This window comes from Mytilus trossulus, chromosome 3 (genome assembly GCF_036588685.1).
Source record: "Mytilus trossulus isolate FHL-02 chromosome 3, PNRI_Mtr1.1.1.hap1, whole genome shotgun sequence".
NCBI lineage: Eukaryota > Metazoa > Mollusca > Bivalvia > Mytilida > Mytilidae > Mytilus > Mytilus trossulus.
This window is the reverse complement of record NC_086375.1, coordinates 15,367,812-15,389,921: the sequence shown is the minus strand read 5'-3', so window position 1 is coordinate 15,389,921 and position 22,110 is coordinate 15,367,812. Positions and strand designations below refer to the sequence as shown.

The 22,110-nt window shown below is 31.0% G+C and overlaps 1 protein-coding gene across 3 annotated transcripts in view; it reads left to right on the top strand.

Moving 5' to 3' along the window:
* Window positions 1-10,243, top strand: part of LOC134710239 (uncharacterized) — a 33,994-nt gene extending 23,751 nt beyond the window's left edge. For 2 of the 3 annotated variants that reach the window (XM_063570513.1, XM_063570511.1), the window contains one exon: window positions 9,071-10,243. In XM_063570513.1, coding sequence (XP_063426583.1) covers window positions 9,071-9,190 — 120 coding nt within the window. In that variant the 3' untranslated portion in view covers window positions 9,191-10,243. The remainder of the gene's footprint in view (window positions 1-9,070) is intronic. The other variant, XM_063570512.1, reaches the window with a different exon arrangement.
* Window positions 10,244-22,110: the final 11,867 nt, after the last annotated feature.

Sequence of the window (22,110 nt, the reverse complement as noted above, 5' to 3'; positions counted from 1 at the left end):
CAAAATTAAGTTCTTTTTCAATAAGGAAGATCTATTGGAATAGTTAATATTCTTTGTTATTTATCCAGTAAAGGGAAAAAAGCAATGATGTATATTCTAATCTGTTCCTGACCGGTAATACTAATTAGGTTTTGCTTGGTCAATGGAGTCATTTATAACACAGGGAAAAAAATCGTTGCTTTAAGCCATTTGTACTGATGTTAGCTATAGATGAAAGTCTTGTGTTATTGAATCTTCACGTTTTTTTTTTGCTAGTGACAATTTTAGACAAGTTATAATATTGCATTGTCAGGGATTAAAAGTAAATTGTCCTGATGTAGGGGGCAACCTCAGTAAACAATATTGCTATTGTGGTAAATAAGAGAAAGGATGCAAAATTGTGGGTTTTCAAAAAGTATTTATTGTTAACTATAGATCTAGTAGCAACTATTTCATGCATATATTACAGCTAATTTCATAATGCTTGTAGAGTAAAACTTTGCTTGGTTTGCTTGCTTTGTTTGTATAAATGTTTATTCAAACTTTGTTATTAAGATTGATATCTTCAAATATTATATATTTAAATTTAATTGGACTTTATCCTATTAATATAATTGTACAAAATACCAACAAAGCAAGCAAGTTGACCAAAGTCTTGCTCTACATGCAGTAGGAAATTAGCTGTAAAGGATGATATGGCAAAGTACTGTAAAAGTGGCTTTTACCCTTAGTATCATTATAATCACTGGTAGAGCCAACAACTCACTATGATAATGATGGTATATATGATAGTACCATCCTGAAACAGATTGACCCGATTGTATATTTACACTGGGGATAGCTATTCATATAATTTGATGTTGTACACAGATATTTGTTTGTTTTCTATAAACAATCAACAGATCTTTTTCATTGACCACCCAGAATAAAATGATCTGGCTTTCAACTGGTATATTATCGTGGTACTGACCAAAGAGATAACTGACCACAGAGATAAACCCTGGTATTTTGGCTCTGAATGCTTTAAGTTTGGTTATTCATGAATCTTAGTTTTGTATGTAGATCTAGATGGTCAGAAAGATTTTGGCAGAAAATTGGAATATTGATGAACTAGCTAATATTATTGACATGAGATTAGGTCTTGATAAATTAAACTTTGCACCTTTATATTGATCGAAGGCATTATATTGCCATTGACCACAAGTGTAAAACTAGTTAATGGCTTTGGTCAAGAGTTATGGTCAACATCAAAGTAGTCCAGTATATTTTTGAAATGTTTGACCACAAGTGTAGAAAAAGATAATGAATAAATGGTCTTGAAATACATTTAATAGAGTTTTATTTGACAAGTGTAAAATAAGTTAATGGCCATTATTAAAAATTATCACCAAGCTATTTATTTTCTTTAAAAGTTATATCAAATAAAAAAAATTGTGGTCATTGATCACACTAACAGAATTATATCGTATCATAATTCATTGCGATTCAAAATAAAATGGATTTTTTAAGTTTTATTTTTTTGTGGGTGCATTTTCTTTCTGTCCACTGTTTTCAACCCCGTTTAATAATGACTCTGAATTGTCTTTACACTACTAGACTGACCCGTGAAAGAGCTGCATAGCCAGTTGAGGTTGTTAAAAACTTCCATTGTCTTTACTACTGGACACTTGATTTGCTGTTATCAGTAAAATGATCATGTTATATAACTTAATCCTACAAAAGATGTAGAAATAATGCTGTAATCCTCCCTTCTAAAATTGATAGGCAGTTCCATTATTTTCCAGAAACAAAATATAGCTAGCTTAAATTAGATGGTCAAGGATATTTAGTCTGGGGGTCAGTTCAAAGTATTAATGGACAAGATAATATATAAAGACTGCTTATCCTACAAGAAATGAATCAGATGGTCTAGTCAGTTTTGTAAATTGGTTGTCAGACTATCAGGGCCAGGAGTCATCCCTTTGGCAGACTTAAGCTTTCTTGATAGATTCAAAGGGATAAAACCAGAGGATTCTGAATATTTGACAAAAATTCCAAAATGTGACAAGCGAACATCCTTAAGTTATTATCAAACTTATTTTTAGGACTAAGTTAACGTAGCTTAGTTGTTAATATCATGGTTTATGAAATTAAATAGATGAATGTTAAAATATGGTACATCAAGCAATCTTTCAACTATATATTTAAGGATTAAAACATGTTGATATAATATAATATGATCCATGCTTAATATTAAACATATATCAACATGGGGAGTCGGATTTTCTGGATGCTTGCACAATTAGTACCTATTGAAGGCATTTCTTTAAGAGGTGGTACCTGGTACTTTCACATATATGTTCAATGCATTTTGTACCGTATAGATTTAGAAAGTTTTATTTAGGGTATTTTAATAAAGATTGACTATATATATAGAAAAGCTCCTCATATAAAATCTGGAAGAGCACATTATCCACACATAAAAGTTACCAATTTTTTTGTTCATGTAATGTTAGTGTAAAGGGTGATTGTAGGAAGAAATTTGAAAATGAATAGTGTATGTGCAATTTCAAAATGGATGGAAGAAATTTTTCGGCTTGAAATTTGTACATTTCTATTATGCATCTACAAATGTATCTATTTTTGGACATAAAGACAATACACATGGATTTTTAGCCCAAAAACATGTGAAATTATATATCAAACTTATTTTAAAATTCTAAATGTTTTATCAACCCCCAGAGAGATTTGAATATTTATATCATGCACCAGGAACATATATATTGTTAGATATACTGTTCTCAGCATGCTTATATTGCAGTGGTGCAATCATTATTTGAAATTTGCAATCATACATCAAATTGAAATGCTAAAGTGCATCAAATTGAAATTATAACATGCATCAAATTGAATTGATAACCTGCATCAAATTGTAATGAAAGCATGCATGATCATCAAAATGTAAAAGATTACTAGACATGTAGGAGAATATGTAACATGCACAAGGCTAAACCTTGACATATTATCTAATGATTAAAACTAAAAGACTGAATAAAATAGACATGATCTGCAATTTATACCATTGTCTCAATAAATTTGAGGGCCTTGATGACCACTGGTATAAGTGGGTCACCATCTAGCCTGAGGTTGATAGTTGAAAACCCTGCATGTTGCTTATGCATTGATTCCAATTATAACTTAAGATTGCTTGTTTTCCTGCCAAAGGTTTTCTCGGGGCTCACCAGCTTTCTTTATTAAAAAAAGGTGGCATACATGTAGGCATCATAGCTAAAGGTGTTGTATTAGTGGCATTAAACTCCAACAGTGAATCAATCAAAGAATTGAAACATGTGCAGTTTACATCCTCCACATAGCAAAGGAAATGTAGATGGAGAATTCATTATTGATAGTAATTAAAACTGCTATTACATGTACTTTGATACATGCTGTTCATTGTCTGGGAATTCGCTATCTAGGGCCAGATTACTAACAACGGAACAAAAATGTGATTTATTCTTATATTTGTACATTAACGTACTTCATTTAGATATCGACAGGAAACAGTTTTGATATACAACTGAACGTCTTACTTGTTAATGATTTTTCTCTTATTAACGATGATATAGCACAATAATATGAGGTTAATGCCATAGCCAGTGACCACAAAGAATTGACCAGCTAGAAACAATTATTGGACAAACAGCAAGAAAATAATTTAGATTTGTCATTGCTGCCAAACAACATACAAGTTTATAATGTTTCAATTACTATTTTCTTGATAGTACTGGCATACGAGAAATGGTGAGGAATAAATAAATTGGAATTATTGATAGAAATTGGTACATTTTGTTTAATTAATAGAGTATTTCAATCATTTTCAGACTACACTAGATGTATTTGTGGAATAACCTTCATTAGTAAAAGATTTAAAGGGCAAATATTAAAGATATAAAAGCATGAAAATCATCTAAGATCAATGTAGAAATCCTTAATGGATCTGCAAACTTAGTATTAATACATTTTATATATTGAAAATTCATGATAAGAATATATCATTTAAATCAAGGTTACATTCAATTTCTTTCAAAAATAGCCATTCCTAATAGCAATAAGCATCAGCAGCTAATGTCAAATTTATTACGCAAATGATCGGTGGCGTGTTAAAATAAGATCAGAATTGGATTACATTAAGAAAATGAATATTAAAATGAACCGTGGCATAGTTGTCAGAGCTAAAAAGGTTGTCAGGACTAAGGATAAGCTTACACACTAAACACACCAGTCTTTATCTGTCGAGTTTGTCTGCCTGTATGTTAATCTATAAACCTTCCAAATTAACTTAATTTAAGATTAGCTTCCTGCTCATTAAGTTACATGTGGAGTAGTGGTCCATGTTGTAAAACTGCTGATCTTAAAACTGTATCCTATTTGTCAAGGAGATCTGAACCAAATAATCCATTTAATCTTAAAACATGTTAAATTGACGCTTTTTAATGTCAGATTTATTATAATCTTGTCTGTAACTGACTGCAAATTGAATAAATGGAACTGTAAATATTAGGACTCACTGCTTCAGATACCAAAACCACTGCTTTCTGCTGGGAGCATGCAAACAATAAGCGCAGTATAGGTTATGTATTTGATCTGCTTGAAAAATTAAAAATTGAGAATGGAAATGGGCAATGCTTCCAAGAGACAACACCCAAACAAAGAGCAGATAACAGTCCAAGGCTAACAGACTGTTAAGTGTTTATTTGCCCAAAGTATAAACAAGTAAGGAGCAATAGCAATTAACAGCCTATAGCCAGATAGCCTGCCAGCAACTTTGCTACTTTTTGAGCATCATGTAAGATAACCTTAAACAACTAAAGGAATACTCTTTTTATTCTAATATACAATTTTATATACACCAGAAATATCTTTCATAGGTTTCAATTAGATGTAATTCCCCATTCATTCTTACAATGTAAAAGCAGATTTGGAAATGGATATACCTTAGGAAAAAGAATAAAAATGGTCTGCAAAATGGTCTATGTTCATGGTTTTAATCCCTGCTGTAATTTTATTGCAGATTGATAAATCATCAAGTTTTAGTGCTGAAAAATCATCAATAAGGCAGGAAATAAGTAATTGAAAATATAGACATTGTAGTACTATTATAAAATTATGAACAGCAAAAAATCGGTATCTGTGTCGGCAATCTGCCTGTATGTTAATCAAATAAATCTCTAAACATTTCTCCATTAGTTTCCTGCTCATTACAATACATGTTCGTGTTGTTTGTGAGACAGACTTGTCTGAATCTCACTGAACTTGGCATGTCAGTGCATACCCACATGCAAATGTCAGATAGAGGTCATCTTCTCCATCTTTGTTGTTGTACATGCTAGTTCCTGTCTGCTGTTTTACACTCCTGTAGAAAAAGTGTAAAAGTGCTTGGATGTTGACTCATGTTCAAGCAATTGTTTGAAATTCACTGGAAAGACCCCTGGATATCAAACTGTGTAACATATTTAGAGGAGAAAACCAATCAGTCAGATTTTGTACTTTTGTGATTTGGTGTCCAGGCTAGCTGTTGTTATAAATATAGGTTTGAACTTCATCATGATTTATAACAAAGTTTACAGAATTAAAACAGTGCTACGGTTTAGCCTATTCCACTGGTTTCAATCATTTGTTCCCTGAGAAACATTTGGAAAATAGTTGCCTTAAATTTGTAATGCCTGTTACCAATTAGTGCAACAATGCTCTATCTCTGTACTTTTCAAGGCTTTGGCAAGAAAGACATCCGTTATGACAACAAACAAATGAAGAAATATTTAGCCTTGATAAAAAAATAAGTTATTCATATATATATGTCACAATACATGTCTGTTACTTTTGTGTACTCATAATTAATTATCATTTATTGACAGATCTTAGTAAATCAGGTTTAATACAATGACTATTTTCCCTTTGCTCAAATCCATGTTACAAACTGGCAATGGTTTTTGAATAAAATTGAGATATTCTACAGAACTTATGTTACTTGATGCTGATTATATTTGTAAAGTGCAAACCATAACATTCACATCCCTCTAACTTATTAATAGTTGCAATAATTGGTCTACAGCTACATGTTTATGGTACAGAAGTATACTTGTGTTTGTTGGTAAATTGACTGTGCAGTGTACTGTATATATAAGGGGAGGCTACTCACTGTAATACTCAGAATGTGAATTAGTTCGTATTCATTAACACAGCAGTACATGTTGAAATAATACGGTTACTAGGAGTATACACAGTCTCTAATTTACCAGTAGTTTGTAGTAGATTAGTAGCATGCACTATGATGCATCTTGAAACTTTCAATTTGCACTTTTATATTAGCCTTTTGTATTAAGTTATCAATTCATATTTTACCATTTTTGTTGCAAGTAGCCTGGTTCTGATAATTAGTAAAATAGATTTGACACCTATCTTTAAGAAAAAAAGTTTCCTGTAATTTTCAATTTTGTACAAAAATAACAAAACAAATGATAGTGTGCTGCAAATATACATAATAGTGGGGGTAATTTTTTAAAGGGGATAACATGCTGTGAAGAGCAAAATTACATGCCAATGATACACTGTACATGTAAATTTGTAGTTTATTAAGATTTGAGCCGACAAAAAAAAAAAACACATAAATATTACAACACAAATTAATAAATTTTAAATAAATATGGAAACTTGTGTATTTGTTTATCATATTTAGTAATGTACGTACAATCTTACTTGTAAACATCAAAATACAAAAATCCACAATTGTGTAAATTTTATGGATTTCATTGTGATAAATCTGTAGCACTGTTAACCCATTGTTATGTAAAAGAAAATTGTACTTTTGAAAATTGAATTTGGTGCCATTAGTGAAAATAATTGTTAACAATAAGAATACATACAATGGCAAATTAAGCCATTTTTCAATGTCAGATTGGTAATCACAGTTAGTGGGAAACGGCAAATGGACATGTACTCTTAGTTTGGCAATAAAACATGTCATAAACAAATGTCCTTGTATCAACTGATGTTGATGTTAAGTGCAAAAGGAAGTCTCCTGTGGAAAGGAGAGTTTAGTGTTAGTGATAATTAGTTTTATGGTAAATGATTATTTAGATTGCATCAGTGCTTATCACTTTGAAGAAGAAGTACTTAGGCAGTAAATAGTTGAAAAACAAAAACAAAAATTAAAAAAATATATAAAGAAAGGAAGAATGAAGAAAATGGGATTGTAGAAACTTCAATACTTTAATGAAATTGTTAAACTTTTAATTTTTACAATTTATTGGAGCTAATTGAGAATTGTTAAAGCAATATTTTGAGAAGAAGAAAAAAAAAAAAAAAATTGGTGGAAATTGACAGACTTGATATACAAAATGATTCTTTTTCCTGTTTAATGACATCCGAGATCAAAGAACAACTACCTGTACAAATTACTCTACAGTACAGTCCAGGTGAATCCTTTTCACAGTGGATTCAGGACAGAGTGGACAATGACTATCTTCTTTGTTCATCCTTTTGAGTGAACAAGATTTCTTTGATATAAGTATACTCTCTGGCCACTCTGTAGAGTGAACATTGAAATTCTATTTTATCAACGTTTTTAACCTTGGAATCAACATGGTTTTAGCTTTTGTTTTCAATATTGTAAAAAAAAACAATTGAGATTAAATTTGGTTGAACTTAAGTTGGCTGCCCCTTGGGGAGCAGGTGAAACCACCAGCTCCACTTGAGTCATTTATTATGGGGAAGCATTTTATTTTGACACTCTGACTTCTGCGACCTTGAGCATACACTTGACCTCTAGTTAACCAACCATTTATGCTTTTATTGGATCATAGAGAGATATAAGTTTTATGAAATTTATTTTCTTCAATAAAAAAAGAAAGTAAACTTTCTTTGATGTATTGAAACTAAATGCTACTCTTTTCTTTCACAAAATTATTTGTAAGACAAACAAAAACAAACTGAAGGATGAATCTCTAAAGACTTTTGATGATAAGCAATGCATTAGTTTTTCATCTCTCTCGGTAAGATTGGGTAATTCTTTGACAGGTGCTCTGTAAACTCCAGGTGGTTTTAGCAAACTTTCTCACGGAGATACATCTCTGTTACTATAGATAGAACGCCTGCAGAACATATTAACTGATGGCACAGAGCCGAGAGTCGTTAGGTTTTATGATGTAATATTAGAGAGCTGTTAATAGTGCTCTAATAACTAACATATTTCCTAAATGATTTACTCGTAATTTACAATAATGATTTTATCTCTATTAATCTTCCCAGTTATTAATCCTGGTAGAATTTCTCTGAATCATTTCATAAATCTGTCTCAGTAAATTTCTTGTTGAAATGTTGCCAGACAAACTGTTTTATGCTAAATTCCGCAAGTTGAACAATTTTCTGTACTCTGTGTTTTATTGTTTACTTGAAAATATCAGCAATAATGAAGATTTTTTTATTTATTTTTTCATTTAAAAGTATCAAGAGCTATTTAAACAGGCAACAGGCTTTCATAGAAAAAGATTCATTATATGTCAAAGAAGATACTATGACTGTGACATTGAAAAGCAGCACAAGCAAATGAATGTTGTGGAAGTATTTTATTTACAAATGCCAATACATTGTATATATAATACTTCCATGGGTAGTGGTAATATAAATGTTTTGTTTATCATGTTGAAGTTGTTTTACTGTGGATTCATCATTTTATATGGTGTACTATTTTCATGGATGTCTTGGGTAACAGAGTTACAACACAAATTAAAGTATTAAAAAAGTGTATTATAAAAATCTATTAAACCATTAAATCAAAAAATATATAATAACAGATTTTTCAAGAAAATTTGAATAAATGGACAGAATTAAATAGAAACAAAGTTATGGCAAAACATGAAGACGAGTTATAGCAAAGATTTGTATATATAGTAAGAATCTTACTATACAAATCCTTGGTTATAAATGTCAAAACACACCCACACCAAATGTTGCCACAACATTTTTGTGATCATGTAATGATGTAAAGGTATCTATAGAACGTTTATATTATTGTATGTAACATTAAATTAATATTCTTTATTTTCTGTTTCAGACGGTAAATGCAAATAGCAAATCTGCCAAATCAGATCCTGGAATGTTTACATTTAAATCCATCAGTAGTAATTCTTACAGTTCCATGACACCTGTGGAAGAACCATCATGTGCATACTGAACATTATGAAGTTCAAGATTATCATAATAACAGTATGATGTTCAAGATTATCATAATGTCTAATGATGAAGTTCAGGATTACAGACTGAAAAATGGCTTGTGATAGAGTTCAAGATCAGATATAAACTTAAAACAATTACTCCTTCAATGAACAAATGTGTTATTTATTAACTATTTATTTGTTATTTGTCTTGTGTACAGAGGAGGAAAACATTTAGTGATAGTTTTAATTTTTCAAATCACGAGATTTTCATAGCATCATTACAATTATCATATGACTAATCATGAGGAAGGTCAATTGTTCTCTTTTCAAAAATTATTTAATTTCAGAACATCAATTTCCAGTCTATTTGGCATATTTGTAATGTATGTCAAATTCTTCAAATATGTAAATATGATCAAATTGGATTTCAATATTTGTTAAATCTAGATCATTTCTTATGTTTCATTACAACCAAAAGTAAAGGGTAATGATTTATGAAAGTTAGGACACTGATTTCAAAAATATCATAGGGGAGATAGCATCTATAAAAATTGTTTGAGGCCCCTTTATGGGAGGAAGTTTTGAAATAATATAAAAACTTTTTATCAATTAATGGCACAGGCCTGAGTCCTTTAGTTTTATAATTTAATATTAGTGAACACATTCACGGATGACATTTGTTATTTAAAATTTAAATAACTTTCAGATAAAGTAAGTGCGTTATATTAGGAATTAGTAATGTATTTTAATACTGGCAAATGTCAATCATAGATTCTATAATCACAAATATCTGTTTTCAAGCTTTGCTGATGTCACCAAAAAAAGTCTTTTATAAACGATAAAATCTATGATTGAAATTGGGCAGTATAGAAATATGATACATTTTTCAATAATTAATAAGCAATACAATCTTATAATATTGTAAGTTCTAGTTTCAATAGTGTGTCAGTACCTGATAAAAGTTCAAAGATTTTTTTTTTAATGAGAGTCTGAGAGTCTATTTTCTCACATATTACATTTTTGAAATGAAGACAATCTATTTTTTGACATACTGTAAATTCAGAAATTAATGCGAGGTTTTTATTATTGCGAAAAATGCGACTGAGTTGTAAACGCAATAATTTAAACTCTCATTTTATAATATTTTACATGAATTTAACAGGATTTTTCTCAAAATCGTAAAAATTAAAATCGCATTTAAGTCTAAAATGACAAAATCGCAATCATAAATGCACGCAATAATTTCTGAATTTACAATATAACATTTTTATACGACCGCAAATTTTGAAAAAATTTTCGTCGTATATTGCTATGACGTTGGCGTCGTCGTCGTCGTCGTCGTCGTCCGAATACTTTTAGTTTTCGCACTCTAACTTTAGTAAAAAATAATAGAAATCTATGAAATTTTAACACAAGGTTTATGACCACAAAAGGAAGGTTGGTATTGATTTTGGGAGTTTTGGTCCCAACATTTTAGGAATTAGGGGCCAAAAAGGGCCCAAATAAGCATTTTCTTGGTTTTCGCGCTATAACTTTAGTTTAAGTTAATAGAAATCTATGAAATTTTGACACAAGCTTTATGACCACAAAAGAAAGGTTGGGATTGATTATGGGAGTTTTGGTCCTAACAGTTTAGGAATTAGGGGCCAAAAAAGGGCCCAAATAAGCATTATTCTTGGTTTTCGCACAGTAACTTTAGTTTAAGTTAATAGAAATCAATGAAATTTAAACACAATGTTTATGACCACAAAAGGAAGGTTGGTATTGATTTTGGGAGTTTAGGTCCCAACAGTTTAGGAATTAGGGGCCAAAAAGGGACCCAAATAAGCATTTTCTTGGTTTTCGCACCATAACTTTAGTATAAGTAAATAGAAATCTATGAAATTTAAACACAAGGTTTATGACCATAAAAGGAAGGTTGGTATTGATTTTGGGAGTTTTGGTCCTAACAGTTTAGGAAAAAGGGGCCCAAAGGGTCCAAAATTAAACTTTGTTTGATTTCATCAAGAATTGAATAATTGGGGTTCTTTGATATGTGGAATCTATCTGTGTATGTAGATTCTTAATTTTTGGTCCCATTTTCAAATTGGTCTACATTAAGGTCCAAAGGGTCCAAAATTAAACTTAGTTTGATTTTGACAAAAAATTAATCGGTTGGGTTCTTTGATATGCTGAATCAAAAAATGTATTTAGATTCTTGATTATTGGCCCAGTTTTCAAGTTGGTCCAAATCGGGGTCTAAAATTAAACATTGTTTGATTTCAATAAAAATTGAATAAATGGGGTTCTTTGATATGCCAAATCTAACTGTGTATGTAGATTCTTCATTTTTGGTCCTGTTTTCAAATTGGTCTGCATTAAAGTCCAAAGGGTCCAAAATTAAACTTAGTTTGATTTTAACAAAAAATGAAATCTTGGGGTTCTTTGATATGCTGAATCCAAACATGTACTTAGATTTTTGATTATGGGCCCAGTTTTCAAGTTGGTCCAAATCAGGATCTAAAATATTATATTAAGTATTGTGCAATAGCAAGTCTTTTCAATTGCACAGTATTGCACAATGGCAAGAAATATCTAATTGCACAATATTGTGAAATAGCAATATTTTTTTTTAATTAGAGTTATCTTTCTTTGTCCAGAATAGTAAGCAAGAAATATCTAATTGCCCAATATTGTGAAATAGCAATATTATTTTTTAATTGGAGTTATCTTTCTTTGTCCAGAATCAACTCAAATCTTTGTTATATTCAATGTATATTCACTTTTTACTACCAACTGATAAATTAAAATAATCTTTACCATTCAGTGATAACAAGCAGTTTTTTTACATCTTAATATTTTATGATGTATTTAAATGAGTAGTTATTGTTGCAAACTCCATTAGAAATTTAATTGAGATTAATTTGGAATAAGGGAAAGGGGGATGTGATTAAAAAAATTGGGTTAAATTTTCTCATTTGAAATGAAAAATTTTGACATAAAATTTTTTTTTGAGAGGATTAATATTCAACAGCATAGTGAATTGCTCTAAGAGAAAACAAAAAATATAAGTTCATTAGAACACATTCATTCTGTGTCAGAAACCTATGCTGTGTCAACTATTTAATCACAATCCAAATTTAGAGCTGAATCCAGCTTGAATGTTGTGACCATACTTGCCCCAACCGTTCAGGGTTCAACCTCTGCGGTCGTATAAAGCTACGCCCTGCGGAGCATCTGGTTTTAATTGAGAACAGTCTATCTTCCCCATGTGTTACCAAACAATGCAAAGCTCATTCTTCACAAACATTTGTCACCTTATCATTGTCATGTTTATCATCAAGCAGTATGGCTGGCCAAACTGCTGCCACCAATTGTAATGTCATCATCAGAAAGAAATGTATAAAAATTAGCAATGGTAGCAAATTGTCTTCATGAATCATTTTGTCTCATACCAGGTTCATTAATCAAGATTCACACACATTATTTCCTTGTACATGTACAGCAAATTTAATAATCAAGTCAGATCTATGAAAGCCTAAATAGATTAAGCGTGTAGATTATGGTAAGAATAAGTTCCACTGACTATTGACTTTTAAAAGATGGTAATTGTCAGTTGTGAGATTTGACAACAGGGATTGATTTTTATGCAAGTAAAACAAACTGATGAATATAAGGCAATGCTGTTTTGACTCAGGTTCTTAAGTGCCATATTATTAAACAGTAAGTTTCAGGGAAAACAATTTGGACGTTTATTACAAAAAATATTTGTTGTGACTATTTCATTAAGGTTTATGAATTGAGGATATTTTTCGAAAGGCCACACCAATAAAATTTGTTTTTGTTTTTTTTTTGTTGGTAAAAAACAATGCAAGTAAGAAGGTTTTGTCACAGGGAGCAGCTATCAAAAGTAGCAGCTATCAAAAGTTGTTAGACTTGTTAGATATTAAATGAGTAACAAAAATGCTGTTTTCCTTTAAAAAAAAAAAATTGCAATTTTCACAAAATATTAATGAGTTTATGACATTCTCATGTCAAGACAAAATCAAGACAAAAAATAAACTTGGGTCACTTGCTAATACAAATAAAAAAATACTTTTTTACTTGAAAATTAAAAAACTGGATTTGAAATAGCCTCAATATTAAGAATAGCCATATTTCTCTATTATATATTTGTCTTTCTTCTGTCTCACTTCCACTCTCTGTCTTCTTGTTGTACCCTCTTCTCTCTATCGCTTTTTAACTCTTTCTGATCTAAAAACTAAATATTTTTAAATAAAATTTGATAGAGGCCAATATCAACCATATAATTCTCTATTATATCTACACCGTACATAATTGCAATGGTCTTAGAATTGACCACTGAATAATTTCCAGCACTTATATTTGTTAAACAATATATTATGGTTACAGTTTAATGTAGTTGTAATTGACAAATAATTAACTATATAGTCTGGCTTTGCCTTAATCCCACTGATCTCTAGCTGTGCTAGAAGTTTTTTCTTTATTTTTACTGTAATTTTCTACAGTCATGTTTATTATATAGCAATTTTCTGTATTCTATCTGAACTTTTATGTACCAAAATGAACTATGATGTATCTGTTTTATAAAGAATTTTTGTAAAATATTAGTAAAAGTTGTAAATTTTGGGACTTTTCTTCTGTGTTGATTAATTTTACAAGTGTATGCTACAAAACTGTCAAACCATGAATATTACTGTAGTGTTTTGGGCAGTTTTATCTTATTACCTGTAAAATTTTGGACATTTTATTCCAGATTGCTGTAAATTTTGACAGTTAATATACCCCACTGATCTCAGGTTGAATTTGTGATATTTTGTAAAAGGAGAGAGAATTATTTTTATTTTCATTCAGGGTTGCTATGGAAATGCAACATTTTGTATGATGTTTTAAAATAAGTTTTGAAAAGTGGTATAACATTCTTAATTATGATACATGTTTTGAAAAAAAATCCACAATTTTAGGCCACACCAATTTTACATTATCTTCGGGATTTGACATACTTAGAGGACAATTTTTCTATAAAAAGAATTTGCTCAAGAACATAGAAAGAATAGTTTGATTAGCTTTGGTTTCAAGCATATCTGATAAAAGGTTGAGTACGTACAAACATAAAAAAAATTGGTGAGGCCTTAATCAAAGAATATTTGATAGTTTGTTTACCAAACATGAAATTGGTGAGGCCTGACTATGAGAATGTATTTGATAGTTTGTTTACCAAACAGTGAAACTAATAATGGCAGCCATTGGCAGGGTAAACTTTTTCGTTTATCTACAAACTAAATTTTTATTCAAGGATAGTTTGTTACGTTTGAACAACAAATTTATAAATATTTAATTGAATTGAAATACTATATAAGATGAAGACCATCAGAATTGTTTTGTTAGCCCAACAGCTGGTTACAGAAGTGTTTATTATTCTATTTAGCACTTTTATGATTTATTTATAAAGTGCTAAATAGAATAATAATGATAAATTTAAGGTGGTATTTAACACTACAGGGAGATAACTCTGTAAAATCAGCTGAACGTTTTAATTATGTTGCTTTGTTAAAGGAATATTAAGCTTCTCAATGATCAAAATTAGTGTTTGTCAAATTGCTATATAACCAGTGTATTTTTTCTGTTCAAACGGTTGGTTCAAATTATTTGAAATTTTCATATTTTTGTCGAAAGGTTAAAGTAAATACTTTGTTAAAATTTTATGAAAATTAAACGAGCCAAATAAATTTACGTTAAAGTGGTGGGTACCACCTTCACTACTCAAATTTTAAAAATACTAGGGAGTAAAAAAGAAAATTTTGCACCAGGTATTGTGTTCAGTTGATGATATCCAATACAATGGCAGTCCAACCAATACTGAAAGGCCTTTATTTTTTGGTGTGAAATCACTAGGCATTGTGATTGGTTACTTGTATTCAAATGAAGGAAATTCAACCAGTACCAAATTACCTTTCATTTTAATGTGCAATCCACAAAACTTTCTATGATTCTGAAACAGTAAAGGATAAATAAAAAGCACAAATGCTTTATATTTTGAAGTTTTCAAATATTAAAATCACATCAAGTTTTCAACACCTTACTAAGAAGTGATATACATCTTCATTGCTCTTTTATCTTTTAAATTCTAAAACTAAACCTTGAATGATGATAGGTTTTGATCAAGGTAGGTGCTTTGTATATAAGGTATACTGTTTCTTATTTGAACACATTGTAAAAAAAAACTGTGATAGACTCGTGCTGTCTGGTGTATCTTTCTGTCTAAAACGATCTCAAATTATTAATTATATTAATTATTAAGTATTTAATCAACTAAATGTTGAAGTTTAATTTGACTATAAGATGCTGATCACCTAGTGATCTGATAGCATATTTTATGGCTACATTTTAATAGGTTAATGATTTTGTAAGATATAAAAAACATTATAATATTATAATATATTTTTCAGCACATGTTTTATGGAAGATAACAAGTTAAAAGTTATACATGCTCTGATATATAAATTACATCAGATAAAAAAGGCAGATTAGTTTTAGTTTTCAACATGTTACCAAGTCTAAAAATACTTCTTTATTCTATTTAATAAAAACCTTGAAATCTTATTAAAATACAATCAAAGTTCATTTGACCCCAATAACCTTCTACGCATATGAAAGTGAGGCTATAGTTTGTCCTTTGTCAGACTCTTCTTTTTGCAAACAAATATTTATATAAAGATTGATTACTTCAAGGCTACGTATAGGGTCATTTTCACTTTGAACTTTAATATTCAGTATGATATTGGTCACTTATGGTTTTCTAATCTTAAAAAGAACCAATTGATTGACTCAAGCTTCAGGATTGAAGTGAAATTGGCCACAATTTCAGTTATATTTGTTCGATTATAGCAATCATGATTTTGGTTGGGGAGGGGTGTTCATTTGTCTTCCTCACCAATATGATTGAACAATTGGACCTCCGCCCTTTTTTTCCAACGGTTTTACGGGGTTATCTTACATTTTTGTGACAAAATTTATTTTTCAAAAGAAAAGGTTTAAGTAACTTTTTTATTCATTTTCAAACATGTGCAAATACCTGTTGACATCCACTTGTCTCATTGTACATTATATACTCTGGTACCCAGTTTATATTATAAATACTGGTACCCAGTGAAATTACTACTGCTGGTTCCCAGTGAAATTTAAAATAACTGGTTTCCAGTGAAATTTAAATGATTGGTTCCCAGTAAAATTTAAAAGGACTGGTTTCTAGTGGAATTTAAAATTGACTGGTTTCCAGTGAAATTCAAAATTACTGGTTTCTAGTATAAGTATATGTTTAAAGATGCTGGTTCCTGGAAATTTATTGATAAGATTAACTCAGCGTTGACAGAGATGACGTGATAGTTGGACTACCTCTAGTATGTATATTTTTGTGAAGAAAGAGAGTGTGTTGCTATGGTGATTGGACTGATTGTAAAAAATGGCTGATAATGCATTATACAAATTTTTGTATTAAAATAAAAGAAATGTTGAATATATATATTGACTTGTTGTCTCTTGAGGATTTAAATGGATAAATTTTTAAAATGTTACTTGCACATTTAGAGGATAGAAAAAAAACTAATTTACTAGTTTAGACCAAACTAACCTCTCCATCTAAAGGAATTTTATCTGCTAACATGTACATCATTTCTTCTCAGGTGAATACTGGTCTCATTGGCATTCATACCACATCATCCTCATGTTAAATATTGGATTAAATGTGCAACCAAACAATCAGACTGCCTCTGTGCCAGAGGAATGATTGGAAATAGGGAATTGGTCAAAGAGACAATAATCCCTGTGCCCAATGAGCAGAAAAACATGGGTCTTCAACACAGCCAATCAATCCCTCACCCAAATGCAAGCCTCAGCTGGCCCCTAAATAAAAATGTGTACTAGTTCACTCCCAAATATTTAAATGAACCAAAATTTTTAAAAAAATACAAGACTTACAGATGCATTTTTTTGTCTAAAAGATGACATACTATAAAAACTAGCATAAGCAGTTAACTAAACAAACTATGTTCACGCATGCCAGTTTCCAGCCTTTTATCCCTGTAGTCCTACCTATTTTTATTGTTGAGCCTCAACTTTTGTCTAAGAAAGCTCCACGAAGGGATGGTGATCCTGTGGCGACGTTGCCTTACTTAAAAGCTTCATATTTTAGAAGTTGGCAGACCTGGAACTTTCATACTTTGTATATTATAGATGCTTTATGGTTTGAAGTTTTCGTCTGTCACATGTCTATTAATATCCTTGATTTTTTGGAAGGTTAATTTGTCTCTTTTTTTACGGGTAATAACACAACACTATTTCGTTTGTGCGTATATTGCGGGGTCCTCATGGTTGTCAGACAATTTACACTTGACCTCGACCTCATTTCATGAATCATTGAACAAGGTTAAATTTTAGGGGTCAAATCCATGTCTCAGATACAAATAAGCAATCGGTCTACCATATTTGTATGGAAGGAGTTTAATGTGTATATCTCCAACTGGCAGGTGTCATCTGACCTTGACCTCATTTTCATGGTTCGCGGTGGTTAAAGTTGAGTTTTTGCGTTAAGTTTTCTAGTTTTGGGTTATTTTCTATGCCATAGGTCAACTACATTTGGTGTATAGAAATATTTTATGACGTACATGTCAGTCTCACAGTTTTTTTTTACCTTGACCCAATTTTCACGTTGCATTGCTCGGTGTTAAGATTATTTGTTTTGGTCTGGTTTTCTTAAACTATAAGCAATAGTTCAACTAATTTGATGAATGGAAGGATTGTAAGCAGTAAATGTCTGACTGACATGGTTCATCTGACCTTGAACTCATCATTTTTGTTCATTGGTCAATGTTTATTTTTTCTTGGTTAAGTTTGTTTCTTGGAAACTATAAGCCATAGGTTAACTATATTTAGTGTATTGAATGATTTTAATGTGTATTTTTTCGTTTTGGTTTATATGACTTTGACCTCATTTTCTTAGACCATAATAAATGTATGAGATAGTTATAGTGAGTCTTATATTTAGGATTATCCATTTAATACCAATGGTTAGTATAGAAGGCGAGACATTTCAGCGTGTGTACTCTTGTTATAATTTGTATAATAGTGTATATGAATGAAATAATTACCACTGGAAGTTAAACAAGCATCAATCAATCAAAGAATGAATCGAGTGGACTACGGTCGTGGGAGATACAAGTAGAAAGCAACATAAACCAAAGTTGCTGTTTATCTTAAGATACATAAATATTACTTGAGGGTATTCAGCAATAATTACGAGAATTGCCTCCGAAAAATCGTACACCAAGATCAACATGTTCCAGTGTAAATGTGTGAAATAACTTAAAATGTTCTTGAGGATAAACATATCGGAAACATCTGTGCCAAAGGCAGATAAAAACATCGGATTTCTCAAAAGAAACATCAATATCTCTAATAGTGATATTAAAGAAAAGGCCTACATCTCCCTCATTAGACCAACAGTCGAGTACGCCAGCGCTCTATGGAATCCATACCTCCAAAAAGATAAACACAAGTTAGAAATGGTACAAAGGAGATCAGCCAGATATGTAACAAACCGTTACTGATATGTTGGAACAAGTAAAGTGGACACCACTTGAAGATAGAAGGAGAAGCGCACGACTATCAATGCTGTATAAGATCAACAATCAAGAGGTCAACGTTGCAGCAAGCCACAAACCACAGGATCTCAAGAAATATGGGCACAAATTCCCTAAATGTAACACGACAACAAGGAGAGAGTCTTTCTACCAGAGGACCATCAGGGATTTGAATGCCTTACTCTCCTCAGTTACATTTGTCAGCAGCCTTGAATCGTTCAAGAGGCTCCTGACAAACAAATAAATCAAAAGCCCTTGTTTTTAATCCCCACTGTTAAATATTTGTACAGCACCTTTTTCGTTTTGTTTGATATTTTAATCAAAATTATTTTTGCACACCCCATAAAGTGACAGAATGGTCAACATGATGACGGTGGTCACTAACCGGTAGAAGAAGTAGAAGTAGAACCAATTTGCATAAAACTTTAGTGAATTGTGTTTATCTATTGACGTGCGCTCCCTTTCGTGTTTTTTTTATACAAATTTTGACGTTCTTGAGTTATGGGGTTTATTCGTTCAAAAAGGGGGATTTTCCTTTTTTTTTCGGACAATAACTCAAAAATGCTTTCAGAAATTCTTATGAAACTTTGGTGAGTTGTTTATATCTATTGATGTAAGCTCAATTTAAAGTTTTATAAATTTTAGATTTTAAATTTCCTAGTTATGGGGGTTTATTCATTAAAAAATGATATAATATAAAAAAAAAAGAAGATGTAGTATGATTGCCAATGAGACAACTATCCACGAAAGACCAAAATGAAGCTCCCTTTTGATTTTTCATGAATTTCAAACATGACAATGAGAAATAATTGAACGTTTTGATTTGAAAATGTGACGGACGTATCATGCGGTCATGGCGCAGCTTTAAATTTTACTTTTTATAGACTAGACCCTTGGTTTTCCTGTTTGAATGGAGTCTATAAATTATAATAGTCATTTTCGGGGTCCTTTAGATCTTGCTGCAAGTTCGGTGTGCATAAAAGCTCCGTGTTACTGTTGAAGACCGTACTTTGACCTATAATGGTTTACTTTTACATATTGTAACTTGGATGGATAGTTGTCTCATTGGCACTCATACAACATCTTCCTATATCTATATTAAGGAATAAAATGACTTTGCAGTGATTTTATTGAAGAAAATCCTTAATTGGATCAGTGAAGTGCCAGTACATATCTTGAAATAAGGTAAATTGTCACGAAAATTGAAATCTTAGATTCATGGTTTTCTGTAAGATTAAAGGTATTGGCTTACTTCTAGAACTGAATGATCATTTCTTTGATATAATTATTATAGATATTCTGAGATATAGAATATCAATGCTAACCATTTCGCACGATTCCTTATGTTTACAATGTGATCTGATATCAATGAAACCTACAACTCAGTAATCGATTAGCCATATATAGAAGTTTGTTTAAAGAAACCTCAATACATCTCGATGCCATACCAAATGGTTAAAATTGAACGGTTGCACAATTGAAACTGGAAAGCTAACCCTTCCTGATTGCTCGTGTAAGGGTATTTTTGTTTTACGTTGATCTTTTTAACCTTTTCTTCTATCTTTTGGTTATGTTCTTGTGCGTCTTTCATAGACTTGTGATTTCTGATTCTTATCTTTTTCTTTTTCCTGATTCCCATTTGTAACTTCTTTTTTTTTATCTGATTTTCGTTTGTACCTTCTGTCTTTTTTTTTTCCTGATTCCCCTTATTATCTTCTTTCTTTTTTCTGAATCCCCTTTATATCTTGGTTTTTTTTCGGACTCACATTTGTATCATAATTTTTCTGATTCCCCTTTACATATATTATTCTTTCTTTATTCATTTTGATTCCTCTCTACATCGTTTTTCTTTTTTCTTATACTCCTCTATATTTTCCTTCTTTTTTTCTCTCGGATTCCCTTTATATCTTCTGTCTCTTTTTTATTTCCCGTTACACCTTTTGTTCTGATTCCTCTTTATACCTTCTTCTGTTCACGATTACCCTTTGCATCTTCTCTCTTGCTCCTTATTACCATTACATCTCCATTCTTCTTCCCTTGCTTATCTTCCTTTTTTCTTTCTGATTCTTATGGCTATCTTCTTTCTTTTTACAAACTTCATTATGACTGGTTGTACGTTTAATCACTGTCCAGTTGACATATTAACTTCCGTGAACCAATCCAGACGTTTACTAATGTTATTAATAACAGTACAATGGTTTCTAATATAATCGCTTGTCAACAATACAAAAACGACTTGGCCCCAAAAACAAACTAATGAAAATATTTATTAGATAAAGAATTCCTATGTATAGACTGTGTTTATGGTCAGAATATTCAATTTCTAACTTTTATTGTAATGAAATGTGTCAGGCCTGATCTGAATTATGCTGGAACCAAGAACAATTGATATTATGTTATCATTTGTGGACTTTTGAGGAAGAGGCTATTACCACGTAGATCACTTTTAGGAAGTGGCTATTATCACGTAGATCACTTTAGGAAAGACATTTATGCTGCTTTATATACAACAAAGTCATATACAGATACTGAAACAAAAATATTAAAAGCGTAATTTCTTATAACCGACAGAAAGTGAAGTTGTTTCATTTGATTTATATTTGGACACAGTTACAGAAATATATCATATTTTAACGACCCTCTCTCTTTAAAACTTCGAGGTGATTTTTTAAGGTTCGATCAGTATTACAGTTTCTTGATTAATTTAATCTTTTCTTTTGTCCAAGTGGCCTTTAATTCACTATACCTTAGCATTATTGGTCAGTAAAATTTGTTGAACAGTATCATGCATAATCAAACCTATTTAAGCTAGTATTTGTGTTGCTTATCTTCTTAGTTGAAGATCTATAACAATTCATATATTTGCAGTTTCATCAATCCGCACAGCTGATCAAGTCTAATTGACAGTGGATGAGTGTAAGCTTTTGGTTTTGCCAGACTTGCCATTTGGAATTTTCCGTAGAGTTTGTTTTTTCTTGTATTTTTACTTTTTGCATTTGGTCACATGAGTTACTTGAGGACCCAAATTTTAGGTTTTTTTTATACACATAGGTCAAACAAGGGAAACAAAGGTCATGCACCTACGTAACTCAAATTACAACAAGTACATAAGGCCACCTGAGTTATTCAAGAACCAAGATGTAGAACATGAAGATTGTCACCTGCATTTCTGTCGAGGTACGTTCAAGACACGATGTTATTACGATATCGATGATATCAACGATATTGTATCGTATCGATATCGATATTAACTTAATCACTATTAACCTAATTCATTTACTTCATCAGTTACGCTGGTT